Source organism: Trypanosoma cruzi, genomic scaffold, assembly GCF_000209065.1.
Source record: "Trypanosoma cruzi strain CL Brener 1047053517045 genomic scaffold, whole genome shotgun sequence".
NCBI classification, from domain to species: domain Eukaryota; phylum Euglenozoa; class Kinetoplastea; order Trypanosomatida; family Trypanosomatidae; genus Trypanosoma; species Trypanosoma cruzi.
Window position 1 is genome coordinate 190,247 of NW_001849548.1, and position 26,188 is coordinate 216,434.

The window sequence follows — 26,188 nt, forward strand, 5'->3', positions numbered from 1 at the left end:
GGATGATGTGCAACATCAGTGTGCCCATCCGGCTGTTGGTTTTGGTGCAGAACGGGCGGGAGGCGATGCTGTCGTTGTGCCTGCAGGAACTCGAGAGGGTCTATGGGTGGTCCGGACGCCTGGTTGTGAGTCGTCACCCGGAAAACATCGGGTACAGCGCTGCGGTGAAAATCGGGTCACGACTTGCACTCTCGCTGCCGCGCGAGGAAGTGCCTTTTGTTTTTGTGACAAACAGCGACGTAATGTTTACACCCGATCTTCTTCCCAACCTTCTACGCGATGTGCATGAAATGACGAGGCATGATGCCGCTCGCATGGATGAATTGGCGGCGGAAGTGGCGAATGATCCGAGTGGGTACAGTCCTGTTTTGCGACGGGGCTTGAGGGTGCTGCGCTCCACGGTGAACGATGGCCGATTGTCGACGTCTGCGCTGCTGCCTGACCGCATCCGTTATGCTTCTGTGAAGGAGCGTGAAAAGGCGTTTTCGAAGCATTACTGGCATTTTGCGCGTATTAAAAAGCAGTTGTTTTACATCTGTTATGTTGACACGCCTGGCGATCAGTACGGTGGAATATTTTGACGAGAACTTCTACCCAGCTTACGTGGAGGATGTCGACTACAGCTTGCGTCTCCGTTTGCTTGGAATTCAAGAGCGGAATGTTTTATGCGGCAAATTTGTGCATCGCGGCAACTATAATATTCGTTTCTCTAATGAGATGGAGCCACCGGACGCTCTCTGGTACCGTCGCGTCAGGTCTTTGAGTGCGAAGGATGCATATGCCATGATGAAGTGGGGCCCTCAACGGGCGTGCAGTGGCGGGTGCAAGGGGCCATATGACGGCATGGTCCCCGAAGACTTTTGGGTGAAGGATGAGGCACGCATACAGCGCATTCGGGTCTACGGGCATGATGAGGAGCAAGGGGTTCCAAAGGTTGAGTACGACAGGACACTTTTGTACCCTTTCACGACGAAAGGAAGATGAACTGGCGCCAGTCGCAAGTTTTGTGTTTTTATTATTTTATTTTATTTTATTTTTTACTTTAATTATTAAAAGTTTCTTTTTTTATTTATATTTACACAAATGGTATTTAAGCGAGTACGCCATGGGTTTTAAAGAGTGCAACCATATATTTGACATGACAGGGGGAGGGCGCAGCGTCCAAAACTTGGCCGTGTTGCCGAGGGTAGGGGAGGGAGGTAGAAAGTAAGAAACGTGAAGATGATGGATGAGGGAGAAATAAAAGGGGAGGGAAGCAGAAAACAAGCCAAAAATATTATGAGCACAACGCTGTTTCTCACGGCGGGCGATCGACGCCCTCATTGGCTACTAAGTTACCCACTGAAAGTGACACCCGTTTCCGCTGGATATGCTGCGTGCATATCTGTCGGGCTCTTTTTTGTTGGTTTGTTTGTCTCCCGCACATTTATTTCTCCGTGCCGCCTGACCCTCTCGTTTATTATTTCCCTCTCTGTTTTTGTGCGCACCGAGAGAAGGGCTCGGGGACATGAAGTGCGCTCCCCTTCTGTGACATGCCACCAAAAACAGGAGGAGAACAAAAAGAAAAGTGAAGCGGGGAGGGGAACCATCGCCACGCGTCCTTTTCTCCGAGAAGGCTGCTCGCCACGCCACTGAGGCGTGCCGTGTGCTTCACGAGGCCCGCTGGACTCGATTGGGGAGCCGTGAATGATGGTGCGCGTGAGTGTGGCGGATGCGTCCTCCAGGCGTCCCTAGAGGACCCTCTGGCCATTGGGACTGCGTGAAATGCGGGAGTCCGCAGGGATATTTGGCCGTTTTGTTGTATTCTTCCATCCGCCCATCCCAAACCTCAACACGGCGTCTGATCCAACGACTGCGACGGGATCCGTTGCGTATTTCTGAATCTTTTTTGCGTTGCAGCGGCAGGCCTGGTGTGCCCTGCTTGGCAGACACGGTGGACGGGAGTGGGCTGCCGTATCGGGAAAGCGATGGTCACGACGGAGTGTGTTGCGCACTTCGCAATTTGGCGTGTTTGTGGCGATCCTTGCGGATGGTGTGACGGCGCCTGTTTTACTTGCGGGGAGAGAAGCGATGCTTCACGGTGGTGCACACATTGCGTGTGGAGGTTTCTGTTGCTGTTGGTTTGTGAACGTTTTTTTTTTCTTTTGCAGAAACACCACAGAGGGCGGTGTCTGCGGACAGCAGAGAACTGCGAGGAGGGGCATCACACGATTTTTGGCGCGATGAGGCGGCTTCTGTGATTTTACGGTGTTTATTTTCAGGATTGAGAGGCTATCCTTTGCTGGAATGTATTGTGGGAGACCATCCATGTGTTTGATTTTATTAATTAATCCCTTGACATTTGGTGTCTGCCGTGAAACAGATGTTGATGGCCTTTTTATGGCGGCGAGATGCATGTTTATTTATTTTATTGGCGAGTGGGTGAATTGTTTTGCGTTCTGCCACGCGGCTTGTTGCTGACGGCACGTGGCCGCAGGGAGACGTTGTGAGCGCCTCCGACATGAGGTGCGATTGAGCAGTCACCTCCTCCGCTCGCCAGTACACGCTGTTGAGGCGGCGTGATGGTAATGAACCAACTTCCCAGAAAAGCAACGAGAGGACGTTTGCTCTTCCTGCTGCGGTGTACGAGTGGACTCTCCAATCCGTGGGCGAGGTTGCTCTGCGTGCCGTATTTCTTTGAATTCCATGAGTTTTTTACATTGCCATCCACACGCACATGCACGCAGTCTCCCTGTTTGCCCTCCTGTGGGCGGGAGACCGGGATGCAAAGGGAAAATGTGGCCCGTGCCAGCATGTGGTAAATTCTTTCTTGGGAGGGATTGCGACTGTGATGTCCGTCCTGGCAGGCAGGAATGGGATGGGCGAAGAGCAGAGGGCGAGTAACAACGATCCTGTGCGGAGCAATTCGCAGTGAGTAGGGCGGAGTGGTATTTATGTTGGGTTTTAAATGCATTTTTGTCTTTTTCTTATCTGACGATGGAAATAAACTTTGGGTGACGTGTTGTGGATTATTTGCACATGATTCAGCGCGGCAACACCATTTTTGCGGAGAAAATGAATGGCATCGGCGTGAGGCTTGTTTTTTGAGCGCGAGATGGTCGGGGAGGTGCTCAACGCTCCGAGAGGCCCGGAGCAAAGAGGCGCGCACTGCTGCAAGCAGAGGGATGCACGCTCCTGTTGGTGGCGTTGCTGTGGAGCCCTGAAGTGCCTGCAGGGAATTTGTTTTTCCCACCTCATTATTTTGTTGATTGGTGCTTGCCGCGGCCTTTTGAGGCGGGGCGTGAGATGGACCGAGAGAGCGTGTGTCGTGCGGCGGTGCTGTGATTTGGTGCTGCCCACGTTTGTGCAGATAATTTCGTTTGTGTCCGCGTTCTTGCCGCGGCGGTGCACCGGGAGCGTGTGACTGATCACTGTATCACTTGCGGACTGTTTTGGCAGGACTTTGAATGGCGTCGCCGAATGATGAAATTCCGCGTCCATTTGTGTGTGTGTGTGTGTGTGTGTGTGTTGGCTTCCTCTGTGACTTGCCGTGTTGTTGTTTTTTTTATGTGGGCGATGTTTTTCCGTGATGTCCCTTACAGATTCTATTTTGTCCGCACCTTGCGTGAGTGATGTGCCCTGCTCTGCTCCTCGCTGACGTGTCTGATGTATTGCCGCTCTTGCTGCTGTACTCTCCACTTCTTAAACACAGACACACGCTAGGAAAGGAAGTAAGGCTAAACGCTAATCGCTACTGTGAAATTCGAAGGCTCTGAAAGGACCAACAGCACACACACCGCCCACACACACATATTTATATGCTCTCACGTGTTGCTGCAGTGATGGCACCCCGCACACACAACCGTCGCCGCGTGACCGGATCCCGCGGGAGGAGGAGGGAAGGAAGAGAGAGTGAGCCGGAGAGGCGCAACATGTCGCGGCATCTCTTCTGCACTGCAGTGCTTCTCATTGTTGTGATGATGTGCTGCGGCAGTGGAGCTGCGCACGCTGAGCAGACAGGGGCCACTGTTGATCCGTTCACAGGGACGACGCCGATATCATTTGCTAATTGGAAGGGGTTTAACGAGGCCGGGAGGAAAATCACCTCGCTCCGTGCTCCTGGCCTCGTTAAAGTGGGTGAAGATGTATTTGCCGTTGCTGAATCGCAGTGCGGGGAGGAGAAGGGAGCCGGCCGCCGTGCTGGGATTGTCTCAAAGCACCTGAATATAAGTGGTGACCCAATGGATATTTCGACGTCGGATATAAGTTTGTTTTGCATGCAACTTGGGGACACCGCCGCGAATAATTTTGGGACAACGGAATTGTTGCGACCAACGACGCTTGTGTTTGGGAACAGTGTTTACATGCTCCTGGGAAACCAAAGCCGTACAAAGCCGCAGTTTCAAGGTGAGAATGAGCGGGGTCTTTTACTCGTGAAGGGAACTGTCGCCGATGAGGGTGGAAACAACAAGAAACTTTTGTGGAATGAGGCCCATGTGGTGAAGCCTGAACCCAGAGGAGATTCTTATTCCTTGACCGAGTTAACTGGCGGTGGAGGATCGGGCGCTGTGATGCGTGACGGCACGCTTGTGTTTCCCATGCAGGCCAAAGGCAACGATGGACAGAGCGTTTTACTCTCTATGAGTTTTACCCCGTCAAAGAACAAATGGGAATTTTCATCCGAAGCGACTGGTAAAGGCTGCAGGGATCCATCCATTGTGGAGTGGGGAGAAAACGAAGGCGACGAAAGACCCTTCATGATGGCTCGGTGTGCTGGAGGCTACTATGACGTTTACAGGTCCACTTCGCATGGAGTCAGTTGGTATGATTTGGGCGAGCCAATTAACCGCGTGTGGGGCAACTCACGTGATCGAGCAGGGGACGGCGTCAAGAGTGGATTTACCACCGCAATCATTGAGGGTAAGAAGGTGATGCTCATCACCGCGCCGGTGTATCCGAAGGACAATGGAAAGGGTCGGCTCCATCTTTGGGTGACGGACAATGCACGTGTGCACGATGTTGGGCCGATATCCCGTGAAGATGATGACTCTGCCGCGAGCTCGCTGTTGAAAAGTAAGGATGAGCTGGTTTTACTGTACGAGAAGAGGAATGGTGACGGGCCATACAGTCCTGTCGCCATGCGCCTGACTGAGCAGCTGGAGCGGATAAAGTCTGCGGTGAAGACATGGAAAGAATTGGACAACGCCTTGAAAGTTCCCACTGAAGGGCTGGTTGGTTTTTTGTCCAGTACGTTGGACGGGACTGCATGGAAGGACGAGTACCTCGGCGTGAATGCCACAGTGAGGGGCGGAGTGACCAGCACGGAGAGCGGTGTGACGCTCAAGGGATCAGAGGCGAAGTGGCCTGTTGGCGACATGGGGCAGACTGTGCCGTACTACTTTGCGAACAACAAGTTCACTCTTTCGGCGACGGTGTCCATCCACGAGGTGCCGAAGGAAGGCAGCATTCCTTTGATTGGTGCGAGGCTGAACGACAAGGACAGCACGGTGCTCTTTCAGCTGTCGTACACGAGTGAAAGAAATTGGAACTTCACACTTCACAAGAAGGATTTTTTGGTGAAGCCGTCCGGTGATGTTGGCAATTGGGAAACAAACACGGCAATTCAAGTGACGGTGCAAAAGGATAACGATGATGAATGGTTTGTGTACGCTAATGGGAGAAAAATATACGAGACGGATGAAGAGGAAATGGCTCAGGACAGTAACGCTGATCAGTTTGGTTCACACAGGATCTCACACTTCTTCTTTGGTGCGGGCAATAAGGAAGATGAAGGGAGCAGCCCTGTGACGGTGGCTGATGTCCTTCTGTACAACCGCATACTGTATGATGATGACCTCGGAAACCTCAACGCCGGGACAGTCCCTATTCGACATCCGGCTGCCGAAGAACTGCACACTGCGGTGAAAGTCACAACGACGGGGGAAGAAAAGCAGACGGCCACACAGCTGACGACTTCCTTGGCAGACGTTGAAGAGGCTCCAATTGCACAGCCGACTGACTCTCAGTCTGTCCGTGTTCTTGCGGGTAGTGAATCGAGTGCTGAGAATGTTACGGACGAATTGAGTCCACACACTGCCGCCAAAAGTGACACTTCCGTTCCAGAAACCAATCACTCAGCATCCGATGGCAGTATGAGCCTAGACGACCGCCTCGCCCTGATCACCGACGCGAAATTGATCCTGCATGATTTACGTGGTGACAGCACTGCGCGTGTGCGCGTGTCTTGTGTGTTGCTGCTTCTTCTGGGACTGTGTGCACTTGTGGCAGTCTTGTGAGCCGAAGAATGTGACATCGCGACTCCTCACGGAGATTGTGTGCTGCGTTCCCCGCGGGTTCTTGTTTTTTCCTTTTTTTGTGTGTGTGCGTGTTTTTTTTGTAATACTCAGTAATTCTTTTTTTTCTTTTTTTTAATTTTTGGTTGCTGCACACTGTCATGAGTGACGTGTTCCCCCTCTTGTTTTGTTGTGTGTTGCCCACACGCGGTGCCGGCCCTGCGGCTGCGTTTCCCACGGACTGCACGAAGGGGGGATTGGAAGAAAAGGCCGGATGCCGCAATGAAAGTGAGGGATGTTGTGTGGGCTGGTGGAACAGTACAATTTCATTTTTTTCGTTTTACTTTCTTTTTTTCATTTTTTTTTTTTTTTGGTGCAGGTAATATTTATACAGAACACACGGTCGTCTTGTGCTGAACCGGCACATGAAGTAAAAGTCCTGCCGAATCAACACATTTTTTTTTTAAATGTTTTTGGGAGTTTTTCTAAACTCCTACCCTTTTGTTTCTTTTTTCTTTCTTTTTTTTTAAATCCCTGCGGACTTTTTTTTGTCTGTGCCATGTCCACTGCCACTTTGTGTCCTTGCGTCCCTTTTCTTGTCCCTCTGCTGACCGTGCTGTTGACATGCCCCTATTGCCTCTTTTTTTTCCCCCGCTAGAGGCACCGATATTCCGCGACGACGATCGTTTGTGTTCGCCTTTGCGATGTCAACAGATTGGCTGGACGCCGTGCCCCGGCCTGTTGAGTGCACTCGGAGGAGAGCGGATGGTGCGCGCCGTGCCTCACTGTGAGTGTATGGCGCCACTCGCCACAACCTGCTGTGAGGCGTAATGCCTATTCGTCGGGGCAGAGAGAAGTAAAGGACAGCGCCGTGGACTTGCATGCGCTCCGTCCCTCTCGTTGCGGCCGTGGGTCTGCTGTGCGCATGACTCTATCTTGCGGCGCGACGTGGATGGCGGTGCTTCTGCGTGTGTTGTGCGGCGGGCTTCTCTTTTCCATGTCTTTGCCCTGTTGTGTGGAAGGTTGTGGGAGAGGATGTGTGCGGGAGAATGAGCGTGGGTGGCTGCCAGCCTCGCCCAGCGCATTGGGAACTTCCATACACGTGGCTTTGCTTGACGGCGTTTCGCGGCACCCAGAGTGTGGCGAGGAGGAGGATGGGGAAGGTCTGTTGTGGGCAGAAGGAGGATGGACAGGACAGTCCCCTTCCGTGTCCTTCCCCGTGTCGTTGGCAGTACGTACTGAGAGCATAAATTTGAGCGAGTGCGGGATGAAGGGTTTATGCCGCTTTGTGCGTGCTACTCAATCGTCGTCGTTGCACGCTGTCGTCACGGTGCGTTGTGGTGCGGTGCCGTTTGATGAGGGAAGGGTGCGATGCCACGGCCGCTGCGCACTACAACCATTTATTGCCTCTGCACCGGCATTGTTTTGTTTTTTTTTTGCTTCGCGATGGATTTGTTGGAGGAGCTTTGGTTTTGGTGGCTGCTTCACGACGCTTTGTGTGTCGGTTGCGGTTTTTCCGCGTGATGCCAAGGCGTTTGATGGGGTGCTTACCCTTCTTTTTGAGTCCTGCAGCCAGCCTTGTTTGCTCATGGCGGCAGCAATGGGATCTGCGACTGCGCGCCTGCCGTGCGTGTCTCATCTTTTGCCGTTGTTCCCTCGTTGTATTGGTGGGGGAGGAGACGAGCGACTGCGTCGGTGGAGTTGCGCTCCAGTGGGAGAAGGAAGGCACCGACCGCTGCTGACGGTGACGGTCTTTGCTGCAGGCGATCTGACGGGATGACGTAACCGGTGTCACAGTTAACCGAGATGGATGAGGACCGCACCGCGTCTTCCACCCCTTTCATCATCCCCTCAATCCACTGCAGTCACAACAGCCGCGCGGCATCTGCACGACTACCATCCGGACGTCTGTGAGCCAATCGGAATGCAATCGACATGGACCCTTTTCCCCGTGACCAAGTGCTGCCGCCGTGCTTCTTTGTTCCCTTCTTGTGTGTGTCGTGCGCGCATGGTGCCTCTGCCTGCTGTGCAATGCCGACTCGCGTGAACGAGGAACGAGGCATTGACTGCTGGGGGCCGGCGAGCTCTCCGCTTTACTTACGCACCACCAACACCAACACCTTTTGGACGCGCTTGATGGCTGGCGGTCGTATCGCTGCCACGTGGTCTGCCTCGGCTCTTGTGTGTCGTGCACGGCATCGGGACCGCCCTGTGATGCAGCCATTCGGTAACAGGAGCGGTGCCAGTGGTCGTTTGACTTTTTGCCGGGATTCCGCCACTCTGCGCGGTGACTGTGTGGGAGGTGGGAGTGCGAGGGTGTCACTCACTTGATTGCGTCAGCGCGGCGTTACTTCGGCGGCTGTATTGTGATGGTTATTGTCTATGACCGGATGTTTTAGCGTGCCACTGTGTTTGGTTACTGCTGTTGCTGCCTTTTATTCCTTTTCTGAGCGTGCATTTAGAGATACTTTTGCTCGACCAGCACCACTATCGTTTCAAAGTGTTAGGGATTAATTGCTGTATTAGGATTAGCGGTGTTAGTATAACGATCTGGCGGAATTGTGTCACTGGATTCGCCATATTTAGGAAGGGATTTGCTAAGCAGTAGTTATGGTCGACGGGAAGAGTGCAACACACCACGACAGCCTCGTTGGTACTTGTCTGGGTTGGTGGATGCGGTCTGCGGAGGGTGCGTGTCCGCGCAGCCGGCACCGTGTGCGGCGCAGGGCCATTGCGGCTGTGCGTGTGGCGCTGCTTGTGGCGTTGGCGCTGGTTGCTGCGGCGGCGTGGATGCCCGCGGTGCATGCGGTGGTGTTGCGACTGCGGGGCGGCACGGTGGACAGAGCCATCACGGTTGGCCGCGCCGTGGACACGGTGCTGATGGAAGGCGTGTACATCACGAACGGCGTGGCTGTGGTGTTCGACGTGGCGGCGATGCTTCCCGGCGCGCTGCGCATCGAACTGAGGAACTGCGTGTGCGACGGCGGTGCGCAGATCTACGTGCGGGGCTACAGCGGCGAGCCGGCGAGTGACCGGAGCCTGGAGGTGAGCGTGATCGGGCTGTCCGGCGGCTACTGCTCGCTTGTGTTTGTGCACAACCTGCCGGCACGCACGAACGTGATGGTCCGTGACTCGACGATTGTGACGCCGGGGCCAATGCACTACTCCCAGCTGAGCGGGCTGACGGACGCGGTGGCGTCGCCGCTTGTGCTGCACGCGACGTCGCTGTTGCAGACGCAGCTGCGTGTGAGCAACACTGTGCTGAGGTCGTTGCAGGCGGGCGGGTCGGCGGTGTATGTTGGCGGCGGCGTGGACCTGCTGTCGAGCGCGGTGGTGCTTGACGGCGTGTTGCTGGAGGCGTCGGGCGGTCCGACCGCGTCCGCGATGCATGTGGCGTCCTCGTCGCGTCTCAGTCTGCGGAGCCACTCGGTGTTCTCCGTGACGAACGTGTCGGTTGTGAGCAGCGGCGGCGGCATTGTGCTTGGCGAGAGCCTCGCGGTGATTGATTCGGTGCTGCGCTTTGTGGGCGTCGAGGGGTCTGTTGCGTCGTCGCTGGTGCGCTGCGACGGTGGGATGATCGATCCCGGCGGGTGGCTGGACCTGCACGACGTGTGGTCGGTGAGCAAGGCGTCGTCTGTGGCGTCGCTGTCGGGTGTGACGCTTAGCGGCGGCACCGTGTCGATTGCGCGCTGCACTGCCACCGGCGCGACGCTTGTCTCCGGGCCGGCAATCACGAGCGGCGGCGTGTCGGTGCAGTGCAACCGTGCCGGCGGCCGGGTGCTGCAGAGCAGCGGCGACTACCGCATGGCCGGCCTGTCCTCCGTGAGCGTGGTGCCGTGCGACGGCTGTGCGGCCGCGCTGGCGTGCTTTGATGCGCTGACGGCGTCGTTCTCCGACTGCGTGTGCAGCTGCCGTGCCGGCGGCGTGGGCGAGGCGTGCCTGCCGTTCGACGTGCCGTCTGCGAGGGCCGGCGGCGGTGGTGGCGATGCGCAGGATTGCGTGAGTGGCGTGACGCTGACGGAGTCGGTGACGGTTGGCGGCGGGCGGGCGACGGCGTGCTTCGACTCGGTGGTGTTCAGCGGACCAATCACTGTGGCGGTGGATCTGCGCTCGATGGACACGTTCGCTGACGCGCTGAACGTGACACTGTGCCACTGCGTGCTTGCGGGCGGCGCGCAGCTGCGGATTGGCGGCCTTAGCGAGAGCACGGCGCGTCTGGTGCCCCACGCCCTCGTCAACATGACGAAAGTGACTTCGCTGGAGGGCACGATCGTGCTGCATGGCGCGATGCCGCTGCACTCGAGTGTGCTGCTGGCAAACTCAACGCTGCGTGCGACGGTTGGCGGGTCGCAGTACGTGCCGACGACCCGTGGACACGAGAAATTTCGGTACGGCCCCGCGCTTGTCCTGGACGGCGTTCGGCTCCTGTCGACACGGCTTGTCATGACGCGGTCGTTGCTGGTGTGTGGCGGGGAATCGTGCGCTGCGATTCTCGTGGAGCGCGGCCTTGGCGTGCACCTGTCCAGCGTCTTCTACATGGACAACTGCGCTGTCAGGTCGCGGACGCACGTGATGTACGCTCTTGCGTCGGACCTGCGTGTTGGCGGCGGCTCCGTGTTCTCCGTACAGAACAGCTCGTGGAGTACGCCGAGCATCGAATACTACAAGGGCGCGTGTGTGTTTGAGGATGTTGCGGTGGATGGCGGCAGCGTACTGCAGGTTGTGTCCACCACTTTTCGTCTTGGCTTCGCCATGCTCATAGCAAACACGCTGACCGTGACTGGCGGCAGCTGGCTGGTGCACCGCGACAACGAGTTCCGCACCGCCTACGTTGTGTACGTGGCCAATAAAAATGGCGTGGCGTTCCGCGATCGGAGTGTGTGGTCGATACTTGGCAACAACTTCACGTACGGCTCGTACTCGTCAACAATTGTAAGTATGACAAGCAACTGGTCACCACCATCCGACTCGCACCCGACCATCTACGGCGTGTGCAACGAGCTAAGGGGCTCTCCTGTGATGGATTACCAAGAAGAGCTCAATATTTTGGCGCCCGTGAAGATGTTGGACTGTGGTGCGTGCACTGTGGACGCCGTGTGCTTCGCTGCGAGGACGAGCAGCATCAGCGGCTGTGAGTGCGTGTGCGCTGCTGGCGGCTACGGTGACACGTGTCTACCAGCTGCTGTTCCGGACGGCCTTGGGCCGCTCCCGCTCCCCGATGCGGACGACACGGAGGTCCGCTGCGTGCACGGTGGCAGCATCAGCTCCGTGGACTATCCTGATCTCGGTGTGCGTGGTCTGTGCCTTGTCAACGTGACCTCCACTGCCGCGATTGTGCTGGACCTGTGGAGCTTCGACGCGCCACAACAGACACTCAACATCACGCTGTTACATTGCGTCCTCGTTGGCCTGTCGATCAAGGGGAGTGGTGCGCGCGTGCACGTGAGCGTGGTCTCCTCGATGATGGATTCCGGAGTGTTGGTGTTTCAGGGTGATTTTGGCGTGAGCTCCCAAATACTGGTGGTTGGCAGTACGATTGTGACGATGTCGGGCCATGCCATTTTATTTGTAAAGTTTACTCTCAGTGCGAATATGACGCTGCTGCTACTCGACAACTACATCGAGGGGAGCTGTTACGCAATTTATTTCTCCGCTGCTGTTGTTGTTGATGGTGGCGGGATCATTGTGAAGGGAAATGCGCTGAGCGCAACGAAGGATGATGACGGTGTGGAATCATCTGTTTACGTTTACGCTGTTGATGTGAAGAACGGCGGCTTCTTTGGCATGGAGAACAACACGATGAGCGCGGTCAATGGCGTTATTCTTTTTGGGGATACCACCGTGAGCTCCGCGGGCTGCTGCGAGTGGCGGACTGCACCTTCGTTGGCGGGACGGAAACTTTTGATCCCGTGCTGTTGCATTTGTCTGGCTCGGTGACACTTGAGGGAGGTGCGCAGTGGCGTGTGGAGGGCAACAGCGTGGGTGCAGCCTCAGTACTAACTATTCTGTATCCCCAGTACAAAATTCAGCTGTCGGGCAGCGGCGCCACCGTGGTGCTTTCACACAACCGTCAGGTGGGCGGAAACACTATCTTTGCCATGCTTCTTCCATGGAGCACTATCTTGACGTCACCCGCGCGGTTTGTGGTGGGGTGCAACCTGCAGGGCGATGAGGAGGTGTCGTACGACGGTGTGTTTCCGGAGGACGTGGTGATTTTCAGGTGTGGCACGTGCAACGACGACGCGGCGTGCTACATGCCCGGGACGGAGTCGGTGGACCGCGGCTCGTGCTCGTGCAGCTGCAAGGACGGATGGCATGGCGCGTCGTGTCTTCCCTTCGAGGTGCCCGAAACGGTTGTGCCGCCCGTAGCGGAGAGAGCCGTCGACGGCGACACGAGCTGCGTGGTGAACCAGACGCTGACAGACCTCACGCTTAACATGTGGAAGACGCACCACTGCTACGTGGGTGTGACATTCAGCGGCATGGGTGCCGTGTTGACGTTCTTCCTCAACAGTATGCCGCTGCATCTCCCCATCAACATCACGCTCACCGGGTGCACATTCCTTGACGGAGCCGCGCTGCAGTTTGTTGGGGGTGCTGGGGCGGCCGAGTCATCCGGCATCCTGATCCGCGTGAGCCAGACGGTGTTGCGGTCCTCCGCCGTTGCTTTTTTACGTGCCCTCCCGCTGCACTGCGACATCGCCGTCACGGAGGTTGACGCGGTGCAATCCTTCGAGTTTGAATTATCGGGTACTGTGAACAACATGTGGAGCGTGTTTTTGCTGGGAAACGTTGTGTTGAGAGCGTCGACGCTGTTGGTCAGCAACGTCAAGGCGTATGCAACTAAGCGTGATGCTCTTGGTTTTTACTCTATTGGGACGCTGAAGCTGGTGGGTGGCAGCTCGCTGTACTTGCGGTACTGCAGCTTTGAGGGCTACAAATACCTGTTCTACGTGCACAGTCTCAGTGTGAGTGACCACTCCGTTTTTGCACTGCTCAGCAATAAGATGTTCTCCGGGGTAAGCCTGCTGTATCAGCACCAAGGATTCAGCGTGTCGGATCACAGCGTGCTGCGCATGGTGGGGAACAGCGGCTCAGCTCGCTACGCCATCTGTAACGATGAATTGTGGACTGTTCAGCGGTCAAGCTGGCTGGATTGGCGCGACAACGACGTGGAAGTGGGTGCGATGTTCTACGACACTGAGTCCGCATTTGTGAGCATTGACGACAGCAGTGCGGTAACGTTGACGGGCTGCAAGATGGGCTCGACGGGGTTGTCGGTATCCTTGCTGAAGCGGGCTGACGCCGGCTACCGGTTCGTTGCTGGGTGTCTGACGGTCGCGGGACGGAAGGTGACGACGGCGGCAGAACTGGAGCTCCACGGCATCACCAACGTGACGACGGTTGCGGTGTGCGGTGAGTGCACGAGGGACGGCGACTGCTTTGCTCCGCTGACGACGGCTGTCATTGACTGCAATTGCCAGTGCGCTGCTGGAGGGCACGGCGATGTGTGTGTCCCTGCGCCTGTGCCTTCTGGCCCGCCAACACCACCGCCACCGCCGGTTGGTGAGTGCATCAGCGACATGCTGTACCCCGAGGTTGCGCAGGCAGTGGGCAGTGGGCTGTCGTGGCTGTGCTACCGCAATGTGACGTTCAGCGGGGGCGGCATGAGCCTGACGGTGCTGGTTGGGGCGATGACGGGTGACGTAGCGCATGTCACGTTCGATGGATGCACGTGGAGGGACGGCGCCGTGCTGTTGCTGTTGGGCAGCGTGTACGCCGCTGTGGGGTCGCTGCACATCGTCGTCACTGGCAACAGATTTATTGACGCACTGCTCAGCCCGGAGGGTGTGTTTCCACCGCACACGAACATCACGATGAGCGGGAACCACTTTGCGGTCACGAGGCTGATCCCTCGGTCGGGATTGGACATATGGATCCCGTCGTGTGTCGCGATGAATGGACTGGTGATCGCCAATGACTCCGCGGTGGTTCTGAGTGGCAATGTGTTTCAGAGCGTGACGGCATCGTCAATCGCCATTTACGTTGTCAGATCTGCGCTGAGGGTGTCGTGGCACTCCGTGTTTGCGGTGGTGGGCAACACGTTTCATATGGACGGCGGTGGCAGTACGCTGATAAATATTGAGGGTTTTAGCCAGTCCTTGTCGCTGAGTGTACTGAACAACTCTGCCGTGGTGGTCCGGGGCAATCTTGTGACGAGACCCGTGAGGTACTTTTTATTACTAATTTTGGCATCACGTGTGGAGTCTCGGTCAGCGGTTGTGTTTCAGGGCAACGACATGCAGAGAAGCTCGGTTGTGTTTTACCCAAGCTACTCTTCCCGCATCTACTACAATTCCTGGCTGCAGTTGAGCGGCAACCTCTGCCGTGAATCCCCATCGGAAGCGTTTGCTTCCCTCTATCCCAAAGTGAATCTCCGCGACTCCACGGTGTCTGTTTCCGGCAACCAAGTCATGTCCAGCAGGGGAATGACCAAAGCACTGTGGATATTTTTAGGGACAAGCGATATCACAAACGGAGCGATTGTGGCTGCGTGCAATACTGTGAACGGTGAGGAGGAGGCGAACTACTTTATTCCGTCCGTGTACAATGCCACCATCCTGACCTGCAGCGACCCATGCATCCTTGCGGCGTCGTGCTTCCCCGCGTACACGACGACGGCCTCGAGTGATGGCTGCGCCTGCAATTGCGCGGAGGGTGGCCACGGCGATGCGTGCCTGCCTGTCGCTGTCCCCGAGCCACCGAGCACCGACGGCGCCGACTTGTGCGTGCGCGACGTGCGTGTGGATGTGGAGGTGAACGCCGGTTTCGGGACGTCGGTGGCGTGCTACGTCGGTGTGACCTTTGCGGCGGACGTCGTGGTGGACGTGGAGTCGATGTCAGGGAGCGTGCGCAACGTGACGCTGGCGAACTGCACGTTTTTGGGCGGAGCGAGCCTGTACGTTGTTGGGTGGCGGTCCGACCCGCCTGCTGGCGAGCGCGCCGATGTGTTGATCAGCGGGCTTGAGTCGCGCTCCGGCGGCGGCGTGGTGGTGGCGAACCGATACCCGCCGGGCTCGCGCGTCACTGTGGTGGACTCGGTGCTGACTGCAGAGAAGCGTGTTGCGTACCGCGGCGAATACGACCTTGGCGACGCGTCCGCGTGCCTCGTGGTGCACAGCGTGAATCTGACTGGGAGTGTGCTGACCATCGCGCGCACTCACGTGGCGGCTGTGTTCCGCGATGCTGTTGGCGTGTTGGTGGTTGGCAGCGTGGCGCTGTCGTCGCGCGGAGCGCTGCACGTGGACGGGCTGTTGGTGCAGACGGCGCTGGGGCTGTGCGTGTCGGTGGAGGGCGGTGTTGCGGCCAGCGGCGGCTCCGTGGTGGCGTTTGTTGACAGCGATTTCCTGCTGTGCAAGCACGCGGTGTCTGTGCGCGGGGCTGTGAGCGTGTCGGGCTCCGCTGTGGCGCTTGTGCGGGGCGAATTTTCGTCGACGGAGGACTACGCGGTGGCGTTTTATTCGACGGTGAGGCTGGCCGGTGGGTCGATGCTGCTGGCGAAGGACAACGTGCACGACGGTGTCTCGAGGGAGATGCTCTACGCCGCTGGCGCCGTGACCGCTGCTGGGAGCACGCTGAGCTTTGTGCGCAACCGAGCACTGCTGCCTCGGATGCTATCGCTGAGCCTGTCGCTCTTGGCTGGGGCGCATTTGAGGGTGGCGTGCAACGACGCCGGTGGCCGTGTCCTGTCGACGGCGGAAGAGTATGCTGCGGCTGGTTTTGGCGACGCTGGGAGCATCGACGTTGCTGGGTGCGACGCCTGCGACAGGGACACGCACTGCTACGCGCCCGGGACGGCGTCTGCGAGCATGAGGAACGGTGTGTGCGTGTGCGCGTGCGGCAGCGGCGGGTACGGCGAGGCGTGCGTGCCTGTGGAAGCTCCCGCGCTGCCGCCCGCTATGGGCACTGCGTCGAGTATGTTCGTCCGCGAGGGCGTGACGGTGCGGTCGGTGTTCGTTGTGCCTGCCGGTGCAAGCGAGGTGACGCTGCGCCACGTTGTGCTGGACGGCGTGAGTCCGGTGCTCTACGTGCCGTGGATGGCGCGGGACGGCGTGCGGATTGTTGTGCAGAACGTGTCGCTGCTGAACGGCGCCGTGCTGTACGTGATGGGCGGTGGAGGGTTGCGCGGTGCGGTGGCGGCGGGGAGCGACGAGAGCGGGCCGGTGGAACTGTCGGTGTGCGACGTGGAGGCGCTGAACGGTGCGCTTGTGCTGACCGGCACGTTTCCTGCGGGGTCTGTGCTGACGGTGACGGACTCTCTGCTGGTTGCCACGAGGTCGACGCCGCTTGTGTATCTTCCCGGCTCGCAGTCCTCGCCGTACGCACCGGTGCTTGTGCTGTCGGGCCTGCGGCTCGTGCGGTCCGTGCTGGTTGTGTCCGGCGTGGCCCTCGTGACCGTGATGACTGGTGGGCGGACGGTGGTGGTGGATGGCGCGGTGCTGGAGCTTGTCGGTGGCGGTGTCGCGCTGGACGCGGCTGTGTTCGGTGGCGAATATGCGTTGTACGCGATTGCGCGCGTGGTGGCGTCTGGGGGCGCTGTGCTGCGCGTGTCGGGGAGCCAGGTGTACGCCGCGCATGGGTTGGTGTTCGGCAGCGGGGTGGCGGCCAACGCGTCCGCCGTCGTAGTGAATGACAACGCCGGTGTGCTGACCGATGGCGCGCTGCTGGAGCTGCGGGGGTCGGCGTCGTTCGTGTCCGGTTCGTGGCTTTCGGTGCGCGGCAACAGCATCAGCGGCAGGCTCCTGTCGCTGCCGTCGTACCCGCGCAGTGCGGACCTCGTGCAGAGCACGCTGACGCTCTATGAGAACGCCGGCAGCGGGCCCGTTGTGATGGACGGCACCGTTGCGCTTGGGGGTGCCGGCCGAAATTTCGTTGTGGGGTGCCTGACGCTCAACGGGCAGGCGCTGCAGCCGATGGACTACAGGTCCGCCGGCATCATCGGGGAATTTCGCCCCGTGGCGTGCAGCGTGTGCGATGCCGACGTGCACTGCTTTGGTGCTGCGACGAGGGCGATGTCGGGGTCGTGCGTCTGCCGCTGTGCTGAAGGCGGGTACGGGCGCGACTGCCTGCCGGTGTACCTGCCGCGCTTGGACGGGTGCAACCGCACGCCCGCTATGCCGCTGCTGAGCCACACGGTGACGCTGACGGAGACGCGCAGCCCGACACCGACATGGACGTCGGGCATGAGCACGACGCACTACAGTGCGACGCCGTATGGGCCGACGGAGACGCTGCGGGTGACGGAGACGGTGGCGCTGTCGTCCACGCGGACTCCCACAGCGTCGGTGAGCGGCACGCTGTGGTGGGGCAACGTGGCGTGCCCGACGCTTGCCGTGACGACGACGGCGGCTGGAGGGAGTCTGACGCAGAGCGACATTCGCGGCGGTGGGAGTGCCGTCCCGACTCGGCTAATGGTGGCGCTGCCGCCGCCATTTCGATGGGCAAGCGGCCCGCAGCTCGGCACGCACCTGAGCTTCGTGCCGGTGTCGACGGCACAGCCGAGCGTCTTTGGCGGTCCGTGGGGAGCGATGCTGCGCAACGCGACGTGGGTGCGCAACGCGACGAATCCTTTCACCGTCCTTGAGCTGGCTGTCCCCGTGCACCGCGGTTACTTCATTGCTGCCGACGAGACGATAGTCATTCGCTGCGGCGCTGCGGCTGTGTCTGGCGGCTGCAAGGGTGCGCTGCTTGGGTCCTTCACGATCAGGTCGAACACGCTGCCCGCCGCTGCCAGCGCCCTCTCGGCGATCACCGGCGTTGTTGCGGGTGCGGCGGCTGTTGCCGTGGTGGTGACCGGCGGGCTGGGCTCCATCCTGGAGATGCAGGCGCTCGGCGTGTTCGCGAGGATGCCATGCGCCTCGGCGCAGGAGAGTGAGAGCACCGTTGCGCTGCCGTACTTCCTGTCGGTGTTCGCTGCCCTTGACCCGCTGTGGATGGTGGTGGGCAACGCGCTGCTCGCCGCTGTGTTCGGGTGCGTGCACTGCGGTGTGACGGCGGCCTTCCAGCGGTGGCGCGGCGTGGACGCGGCGAGTGCGTGGGCGGCGATGCGCTTCCCGAGCCTGACGTACGTCGTGGCGCACGCGATGCACCTCGGCATTTTCTTCGGCTCCGTGCTTGCACTGGCGATGCCCGGCGCCCGCGTGCAGCACCGCGTGGTTGGCGTCTTTGGCGTGCTGTACGGTGTGGCGTTCCCTGCTGGTGTGTGCTACTTGATTGCCCGCCACACGGGCGCGAGCTTCACGAAGTACTGGCAGTTTTCGAGGAAGCCGCTGCACGAGCGCCTGCTGTACCCCGTCGGGTATTGGCACCCAGCGGCGCAGCAGCGGATGTATGGCGGCATGCTGACGAACATGAAGGGCAACTACGTGTACTGGTGCGTGTTCCAGCTGTCGGTGCTGTGTGTGGTGTGCCTGATTGCTGCTGTGCAGTCGCCCGTGGGAGGCTGCCATGTCCAGTACTTCTGCATGGCGGCTGTGCTGCTTGCGGGCGCGGGCGTGGTTGCCTTCACGAACATGATGCGCTCGGCCTTCCTGACGGTGATGCACACTGCGAGCTTTGTGCTCCTTACGGCGCTGTGCGTGATCAGCGCGGCCAACCATCTTGCGCCGAGCGACGGCGGTGCGAGGGCGTACGCGGCTATCGTGCTGCTGCTGACGACTGTGCTGCTTGCGGTCGCTGTGTACAGCGTCGTTGTGTGGTACGCGGAGGACTGCCACTGGCAGGAGCTGCGCGAGCCGCGGCGTGGCGGGCTGGAGGCGCTGTTGCGCGATGACGAGGAGAGCGACGAGGACGCGCAGAAGCCGCACGAAATGACGTCATCATCGTACGCCTCAGGCGCCACCGGCGCGTCGTCGTACCGGCCACCCGCACCGCCGTTGCAACCCATGGCTGGTGACACCCACTCAGACGCGCTGAGCCCGCTGGACCGTGCATCCAGTGCGAGCCGTATGATCGATTACGCTGCCATGTGACGTGTAACACGCGGAATTAGTAACTATACGATGTTGAGGGGCCACGGCTGTGCTGCGCCCCACAGCCAGCCATCGTTAACAGCACCGATAGTGTTGTTGATTGTTGTTACTATCGATTTGTTTCTTTTTTGAGCGGGTGCTTCCAGGAGTTTTTCCCGTTCCGCGATGACTGTGTGGAAGGGGATTGAGTTGTCGCTCTTGTTACTCCTGATGCCATGTTGTACCGGACTGTAATTTCATGGAGTTGCGTGCGAGGAACTCAACGCTCATTTTGTGCAATGGAGGAAGGATTCAGCGAACCGCCTAGCGGAATTAATGAATTGCGGCTCTGCCTTATCGTGGGTTTACATGCAGGGGGCATTAATTTTTGCAGGAGCAAAGCGGCGACAGAGTAGCAGCGGGTCTCCAAGTTTTCAGGAACGTCTTTGAGCGGGGTTGCGTATTGAGGCGCGACGCATTGTCGTAATTCCGGCCTGCCATGGTGTGGCGAGTGCACGGGGTGATCGATGTCTTATTAGCGGCGGAAGCGACGGACCAAGCCCTCCCAGTCACTTTCCACACTTATCCTCGAGCGCACCGCCGCCATGTCAGGATCTCTCATGTGTGCACGTGGAGCGTGGGAGCCTTGGATGACGCGGCATTGGGATTCGTTGCCCGTTACGGCCCGCACGTTTTGTGTGTGAAGGAGGTGTGACGGCCACTTCCGGCTATTAGCACATCCCTTCACGGCGCGGCCTTTGATTTATTTGTCGCACCGCATTCCACCGGCAAGGGATATCGTTGCGGATTGGCCACGCTGGTACGAGGAAGCCTCCACGAGGAATTGCTTCTTTTCCCAATTTCTTCCGGCCGTGCGAAATTCACGCGCCACAGCAGATGCAGAGGTGTGTGGCGTTAGCATGGGGAGTGCGATATTTACCGGGACTTTTTCCACGGCAGCGTGCGCCCATGCACCTACTCGTCGAACTGTGGAAGCACGCGAGCAGACGTCGACGGTTCTGGATCACCTGGTGACTCACATTGTGGACGTACCATTTTTTCTTGCCCGCAGCGCCGAGGAGCGCGCACACGGATGCAGCTTGTCCTTGGCCACTGCGAGGTGTCCCGGAACGAAGCTTGTGATGCGAAATCCGAGAAGGCGTCCGACCTCTCGCAGCTCACAGACAAATGGACCACCGGCATCGTCGCATTGGCCGAAAGTATTAATCGTGCCCGACAGCTCAGGCCAGAGGCTCGCCGCTCCGCCGTAAGAGGCGACTGGGAACCCACGCGCACGGACCCCACCCTCACTCGTGGGGTAGAGGCCGCACTGGCCCGCCTCCGCACCGGAGTTTCCCACAAATACGGATGGCTGCTACGACCACTGCAACTCGCCATCCCACGCACATGCTGTTGGTGCGGCTCGGATGCCGCACAGCAGGCACGCAAAGGACTTCGTACGGAAACGCCTCCTCCTCCCGCTGGACCCCACCCCGCCACGATCCGACGGCCGGCAGACTGTCCGGTGTGCGGAAGGCACTGCAGCTGCTTCATTAGTGTCGTGACGCACATGGCTGACGCCCAGGGCATGACGAGCCTCCAGGAGCTGCGGGAATTCAGCTTTCCCGATGAGTCGGAACCGCCAGAAATCCCACCGGAACCAACACCCGCCACTTGAGCGGGGACGAGAGCGAGGGACGGCACGCCGATCGCACCTCCGCTGCAGACCGCAAAGCCCAGGCCGAAGTCACTCTCACGCAGTTTTCGCACGGCGTCGTAGGACAAGCAATCCGAAACCGTAATTCATCTTCGGCACTTACACAAGCACGAGTTCCCCCGACAAATAGAAGTCGCTGCCAGGAATATAACGGTCTGACGGCATGCACCGCGCTCGAATGCATGCACTGTGCGAATTGAGGGCTCAAGCAAAAGCGGGACCACTGTCCCGCATACGAGCACACGAACGCTCCAGAACAGAGCCACAGTCGGCACCGAAGAGGGAAGCACTTTGTAAACGCTTTTAATGTGACGGGCAGGCGGGCAATGCCGGGGATTGACCACCCACACACGGCACAAACACCCGACAGCAAGAAAGTCGTGACACTAAAAATGGAGATTAAATAAACACGCGCTGCAAAGGTTGAACCTCCGCATGAAGAACATCAAACCCACACAGAAACCCCGCCTCTGCACAGAATGCCACCGAGAAAGAGTGCAGCATGCGCCTAAAATGGCACGCACACATGCGTTGGTGGACGTCACGCTGTTGCCGATGTCACGAAGGCAGAGAGGTCAGGCCACCGAGAAGGCGCACGTTGCCCGGCGACGACAGCCCAATGGGATCTCCACCGGCTGAGCTTCGCCGTCCAACATGCGTGTTTCAGTGCCACAGCAGTGACTGACTGACCCGCTACCGCACGGCGCGCCACGGCATTGACCGGAAATTGTGAGAACCGGCCGATTTAAACTGTGCGAAGAGGCAATTCTGCATTTACTCCGCTGCGGCTCCCACTTCGGGTGCCGAGGCCCTCTTTTAGATCTCCGATCATTGGGCGGACGTGCTCTGCGATGGTGGCTGGCGTGTGGGCCTTCGTATTTGTTTGAGAAGACACGAGGAATAGTAGCAATATATATATCAACAGCGCTGAATAGATATTCATACCGATATTTACATGCCCATCTATATACATACGCAGCTTATAAAATAGCAATTCAATAAACCAAGAAACCAAGCAATCTGTCAAATTTTAGGGGAGCGAAGGGATACATCCATATCTATACAGATGCATCAATGAATAAGAATAAAGTATCGTTTTTATGCTCATGCCCATATCGATATATCTACACATTGATCAACGCCTATTTTCGTATATATACCCCTCCATATAATGTTTTCACCGTTCTTTCTTATTCGTGGCATTTTGCTTCCGCTATATTATGTATTCTTCTCCCGTGAGTTCATGCTTACTTTTTTAGAGCGCATAGGCATTCCGTCCCACAGACAAGGTTTCATATGCACTGAAGCATCCCATCGGACAAAAGTCGCAAGGGGTTTGCGAAGTCCATCCCAATTGACTGATGGTTGCTATCTTCTTTGATCTCCTGAGGGGCCGCAACGTGTGAGTGCGTTGCCCCTGACGCTCAACACAATGACAACTTTCAACGAGCAGTTTGCAGGCGCATTGTGCAATTTTCTTAAATTGTAGTCCACATCCGTATTTTGGGAGTGAATGCACGGCGTACCCGTGTAGGACGCTGAGGGCGGCGTCAGCGAGGCATGGGACAACATGTACTCCGGAACAAGTGTGTGGCGTTGGCCAGAGGAGGTCCTGTGTCAACGGCATCACTGATTGATGGCCATTGTTTTTGAGGCCTCGATCTTTGGTGCTTTAGGGAATGGAACGGCGCTGGCTGACCAGGTGCCACTCGCCATCTATTCTGTCCTTGTTATGGCTTAAAAGACGATACGGACGCATGCAGAGGGGGAAAAGGAAATAGGACATTGTGTGGACACGCATGTAAACGTGTCAGAGCGTCACGATATCCCTCAACAATTGTGGAGCTCCCAGCTTGATGATTCGACCGTCCTGATAAAACTGCCTGGGGTGGAGGTGAGTGCGCTGACTTTCGTTTTACCGAATTTTCCTTCATCTGACAGGCTGCGCAGCTGACGTGGAGGGACATCATGCGCATGTGTTTCCGGCGTCTGCGATGCCGTTTCCCACATTTGGGGGCGATTTCCCTGATGACGCGCTCCGTCGTTCTCACTTGTTTTGTTTGACGACACGACGCAACGCGGGGTTGGTGCTGAGCGACGAAAGCCCTCCGTCTCGGTTGGAACCAAAACGGAAAGTCCATGAAGAGGCATGCTGCTCGCGACTGGTTGATGCTTGGCCTGGGAGGAGTCTGTTCGCCACCGTGGAGCATCTCATTCGCTTGATTGCAGCGCCCTCTACACATTGCACAGTTCTTGTGCTCCTGAGTAATGCCGATAGGACGGATCGCATGATGGTGTTTTTTTGCTGGAAGACTCTGTGAGGAGGAAAAATATTGTTCTTTTTTCTTCTTCCTAGACGAGACGAATCCGTTCTTTGATTGAAGTACGAATGCCTTGTCGCAGCTCCTTTTGGCCGTTGGTGGCTTTGCTGTTTATTCCAATCAATGGCTCTCACTGGCGGCTCCACGGCCTAATATCGACTGGCGTTGTCGTTTTGTGGCCCACGTTGCCTGGCCCATCAATTATATGTGCAACTGGACAACAAATTTCCCTGTGGGCGTGGATCATGTTTTGCAGAATATGGCCACAACAGCTGCTGACCGTGCTGGTGGTTGTTGCTTCCTGCATGACTCTGACGATGTTCTTGCGGATTTCACTCTGTTGCGTGCAAATGATGTTACATCTGTGCCTCTTCGTGTGGCAGAGGCCTAAACCAACGGAGGATAGAGTGTTTTGATGAATTACGGCACAGATAACAATTGTGTTGCTCATCGTTATGGTCGTTTTCACTGCGGTCCTCGACGTGGGGAACATTTTATTTTATACGGTATGGAGATCACTCCTCCGCTGGAATATTGCCGTGTGGTGGTCTCTGGTTCAAAGGACCCTGTGGAATACTTTGTGAGGGCGAAGGGTGATGGCAGGACTGTCGTGCCCGCACAGACGGAGACGAGAACAGGGTGGTTGATGTGGCCTGCAGCATTGCGCTCTCAATTGCGTCATTGGATGCGTGCAGGGCAGGTGGCTCTCCGGTGTCTGTTGGCTTCACGACCAACCCGCTGGTCTCTTCTGAAGGGCATTCAAGAGCATTCGTTCTCTGAGGGTGTTTCTGCTGGGTGGTCCGCACACTGCAGTGCCCGCTCCATTGGGCTTTTTCTTCGGTGGGAGGATGGTCTGTTGCACCTCTTGGACCTTTGTGGAGGGGGAGGGTCATGGGGCAACATGCCCACCGCTTCGGTGTTGGTGCACCGCGTACTTGTGGCCGCGTTATGCAGGAGGCATAATCCTCCGTTGCAGGATGAAAGCAACGTGCTCTTGTTCCTTGCCAGCAATGGACGGTCTTCTTGTTATGTTGTTTGGGTCTTTCTGCAGAACAACGAGTTTGCAAATGGTTACGAGGGATGTGTGACTGCAGGGTTTGAGCGCCGTTGGTTTTTTTTGACGGGCTGTGTCGAGGAATTACAGGCGCTTGCAGATGTCATCGCCGGTGTGAGGGCAGGTGTTTCAGCCACCCGAAGTGTGGCTGTTGGGAAGGCGTTTTTTACTCTTGCGGTGGAGGGAGGCATCAACGAGGCGAATGTGCGTGCTCATCGCCCTACTTTCTGTACTGTTTCGCCGCGACGACTGGATCTGATCGCCAGCCACGTTGGGCCGTCGCCATGTGGCCGTAACGTTGTCTCGAAGCGGTCGAGAGGCCGCAGTGCACGGCATTTGCATTCATCCGTGGAAGTGTCACGGGAGAGGAAAATGCGGACCTTTCGGCATCTGACATCTCGCTGCCGTTTGATGCCATATTCGGTGAGTCCGTGGGTACTGTCTGGTGCTCCTGCCTTTTACTGGATGATTGGAATTGCTGAGATGTGGACGACATTTGCTGCGCCTTCTTTCAGTATCTTTGTCGCACGCCGTGTTCGAGATGGTTTTCGATTGCCGCATTGCATGGGGTGCTGCAAGGCGATGCTTTGTGCCACGCGATTGTGTTGTGGGTGCCATGCGGTGGAAGTATTTGACGTCGTTGAGGTGCCCTTGGAGGGTGGGGGTGGCGATCCTCCGGCGCGGGTGATCACTGACGGGTTCACACGCCCCTTTGAATTTGCTGTCCCTTCTTTGTACGGACATGAACTGGCCGCGGACATTGCGGAATATATTCAGGTTGCCACGGTGCTCCATACATTCAAGGTGTTGTCCTCCGCGCCGTCAACCTCGGCAGCTGACCGACCGGTCTCTTTGAAGGATTTGGGAGGAGGATTCGTTTAATTTGTTCCACGGCTGGAGCCACTTCCTTCATTTCTGTCGGCTAGACACGTCCACACCGTTACATTGCGTTCCCTTCCCTCAATGGGAGGAATGGGTGATGACGAACCTCGAGGGACGGTAGCTCTTTTTGTTGCATCGCTGGGTGATCGGTCAGCGGCAGTTGATGCATCAGCCCTTTCTGAGGGTCGGCGACAGAAACTCTGTGGCTGAGACGATTTGGATGGGAGTTCACAGGGGCAGAATGCGCGCTTTATTCCCGTGCTTATGCCGATGGGATGCAACTATTTGCCCCTTCTTGTGGTGCCTCGTGTGTGCCGTGAAACTTCATTGAGGAAAGCACGAGGTGCTATTGTGCGTGCTATTTCTTTAGACGCCACGGCTCCTTTCAGGGTGTGTGATTCGACTTTGTGGTGGGTCTGTTGAGGGGGAGGACGTGGATGGGCCGCGCTTAACCGACTGCTGCGCCTCACTTTGCTGAACGCCCTGACCAAATTGCTGGTCTCCCTTTGCTTGCTTTACCGGGCCTGGCGACCTCTTGAGGATCGGTGCGGCGGCATGGACTGTCGGGCTGCTGAGGAGGCCGTGGCTGCGCGGGATGTCCTGCAGATTTTTTTTTGCGTTTCGGGACTGCTGTAGAGAAGAGGACATTTTATGACTCCTTCACGTCCACGAGAGTAAATGGAGGGATTGCGGTTGTGGGATCGCACTTCACGAGGGTCTGCGCTCGTTGATCGCGTCCACGGTGCGCTCTGTGTGTCTTCGACCACTGCCGAAGCATCCCGCTGTTTTTCTTCCGGTGAACGGGAAAATCCACCGACACGTCGAGCGGGTGTTGGGGGATGTTGCAGCGAGGAACGCTTTAAAGGTACTACAGTGAGGGGGCGGTGCTTGCAAGGATCCCGCAGCACTTGGGATTCTGCTCGCTCCTAATT

The 26,188-nt window shown here is 57.6% G+C and overlaps 1 protein-coding gene and 3 pseudogenes across 1 annotated transcript, besides 5 other annotated features; all 4 read left to right on the forward strand.

Moving 5' to 3' along the window:
• Positions 1-26,188: part of a sequence feature (areas not merged during assembly with more than two copies in the genome that could not be assigned to a particular haplotype) that runs on past both edges of the window.
• On the forward strand, positions 3-986 carry Tc00.1047053506813.130 (annotated as a pseudogene).
• Positions 1,016-1,037: a microsatellite.
• Positions 1,042-1,078: a sequence feature (AT_rich).
• Positions 3,482-3,508: a microsatellite.
• Positions 3,798-6,275, forward strand: Tc00.1047053506813.140 (trans-sialidase, putative; the record flags this gene model as incomplete). The annotated part of the gene is made up of 1 exon (XM_814249.1): positions 3,798-6,275. One exon carries the CDS (start codon positions 3,798-3,800, stop codon positions 6,273-6,275), a length of 2,478 nt encoding a protein of 825 aa, XP_819342.1.
• Positions 6,602-6,644: a sequence feature (T-rich).
• Tc00.1047053506813.160 lies at positions 8,888-19,303 on the forward strand (annotated as a pseudogene).
• Positions 22,476-26,186, forward strand: Tc00.1047053506813.170 (annotated as a pseudogene).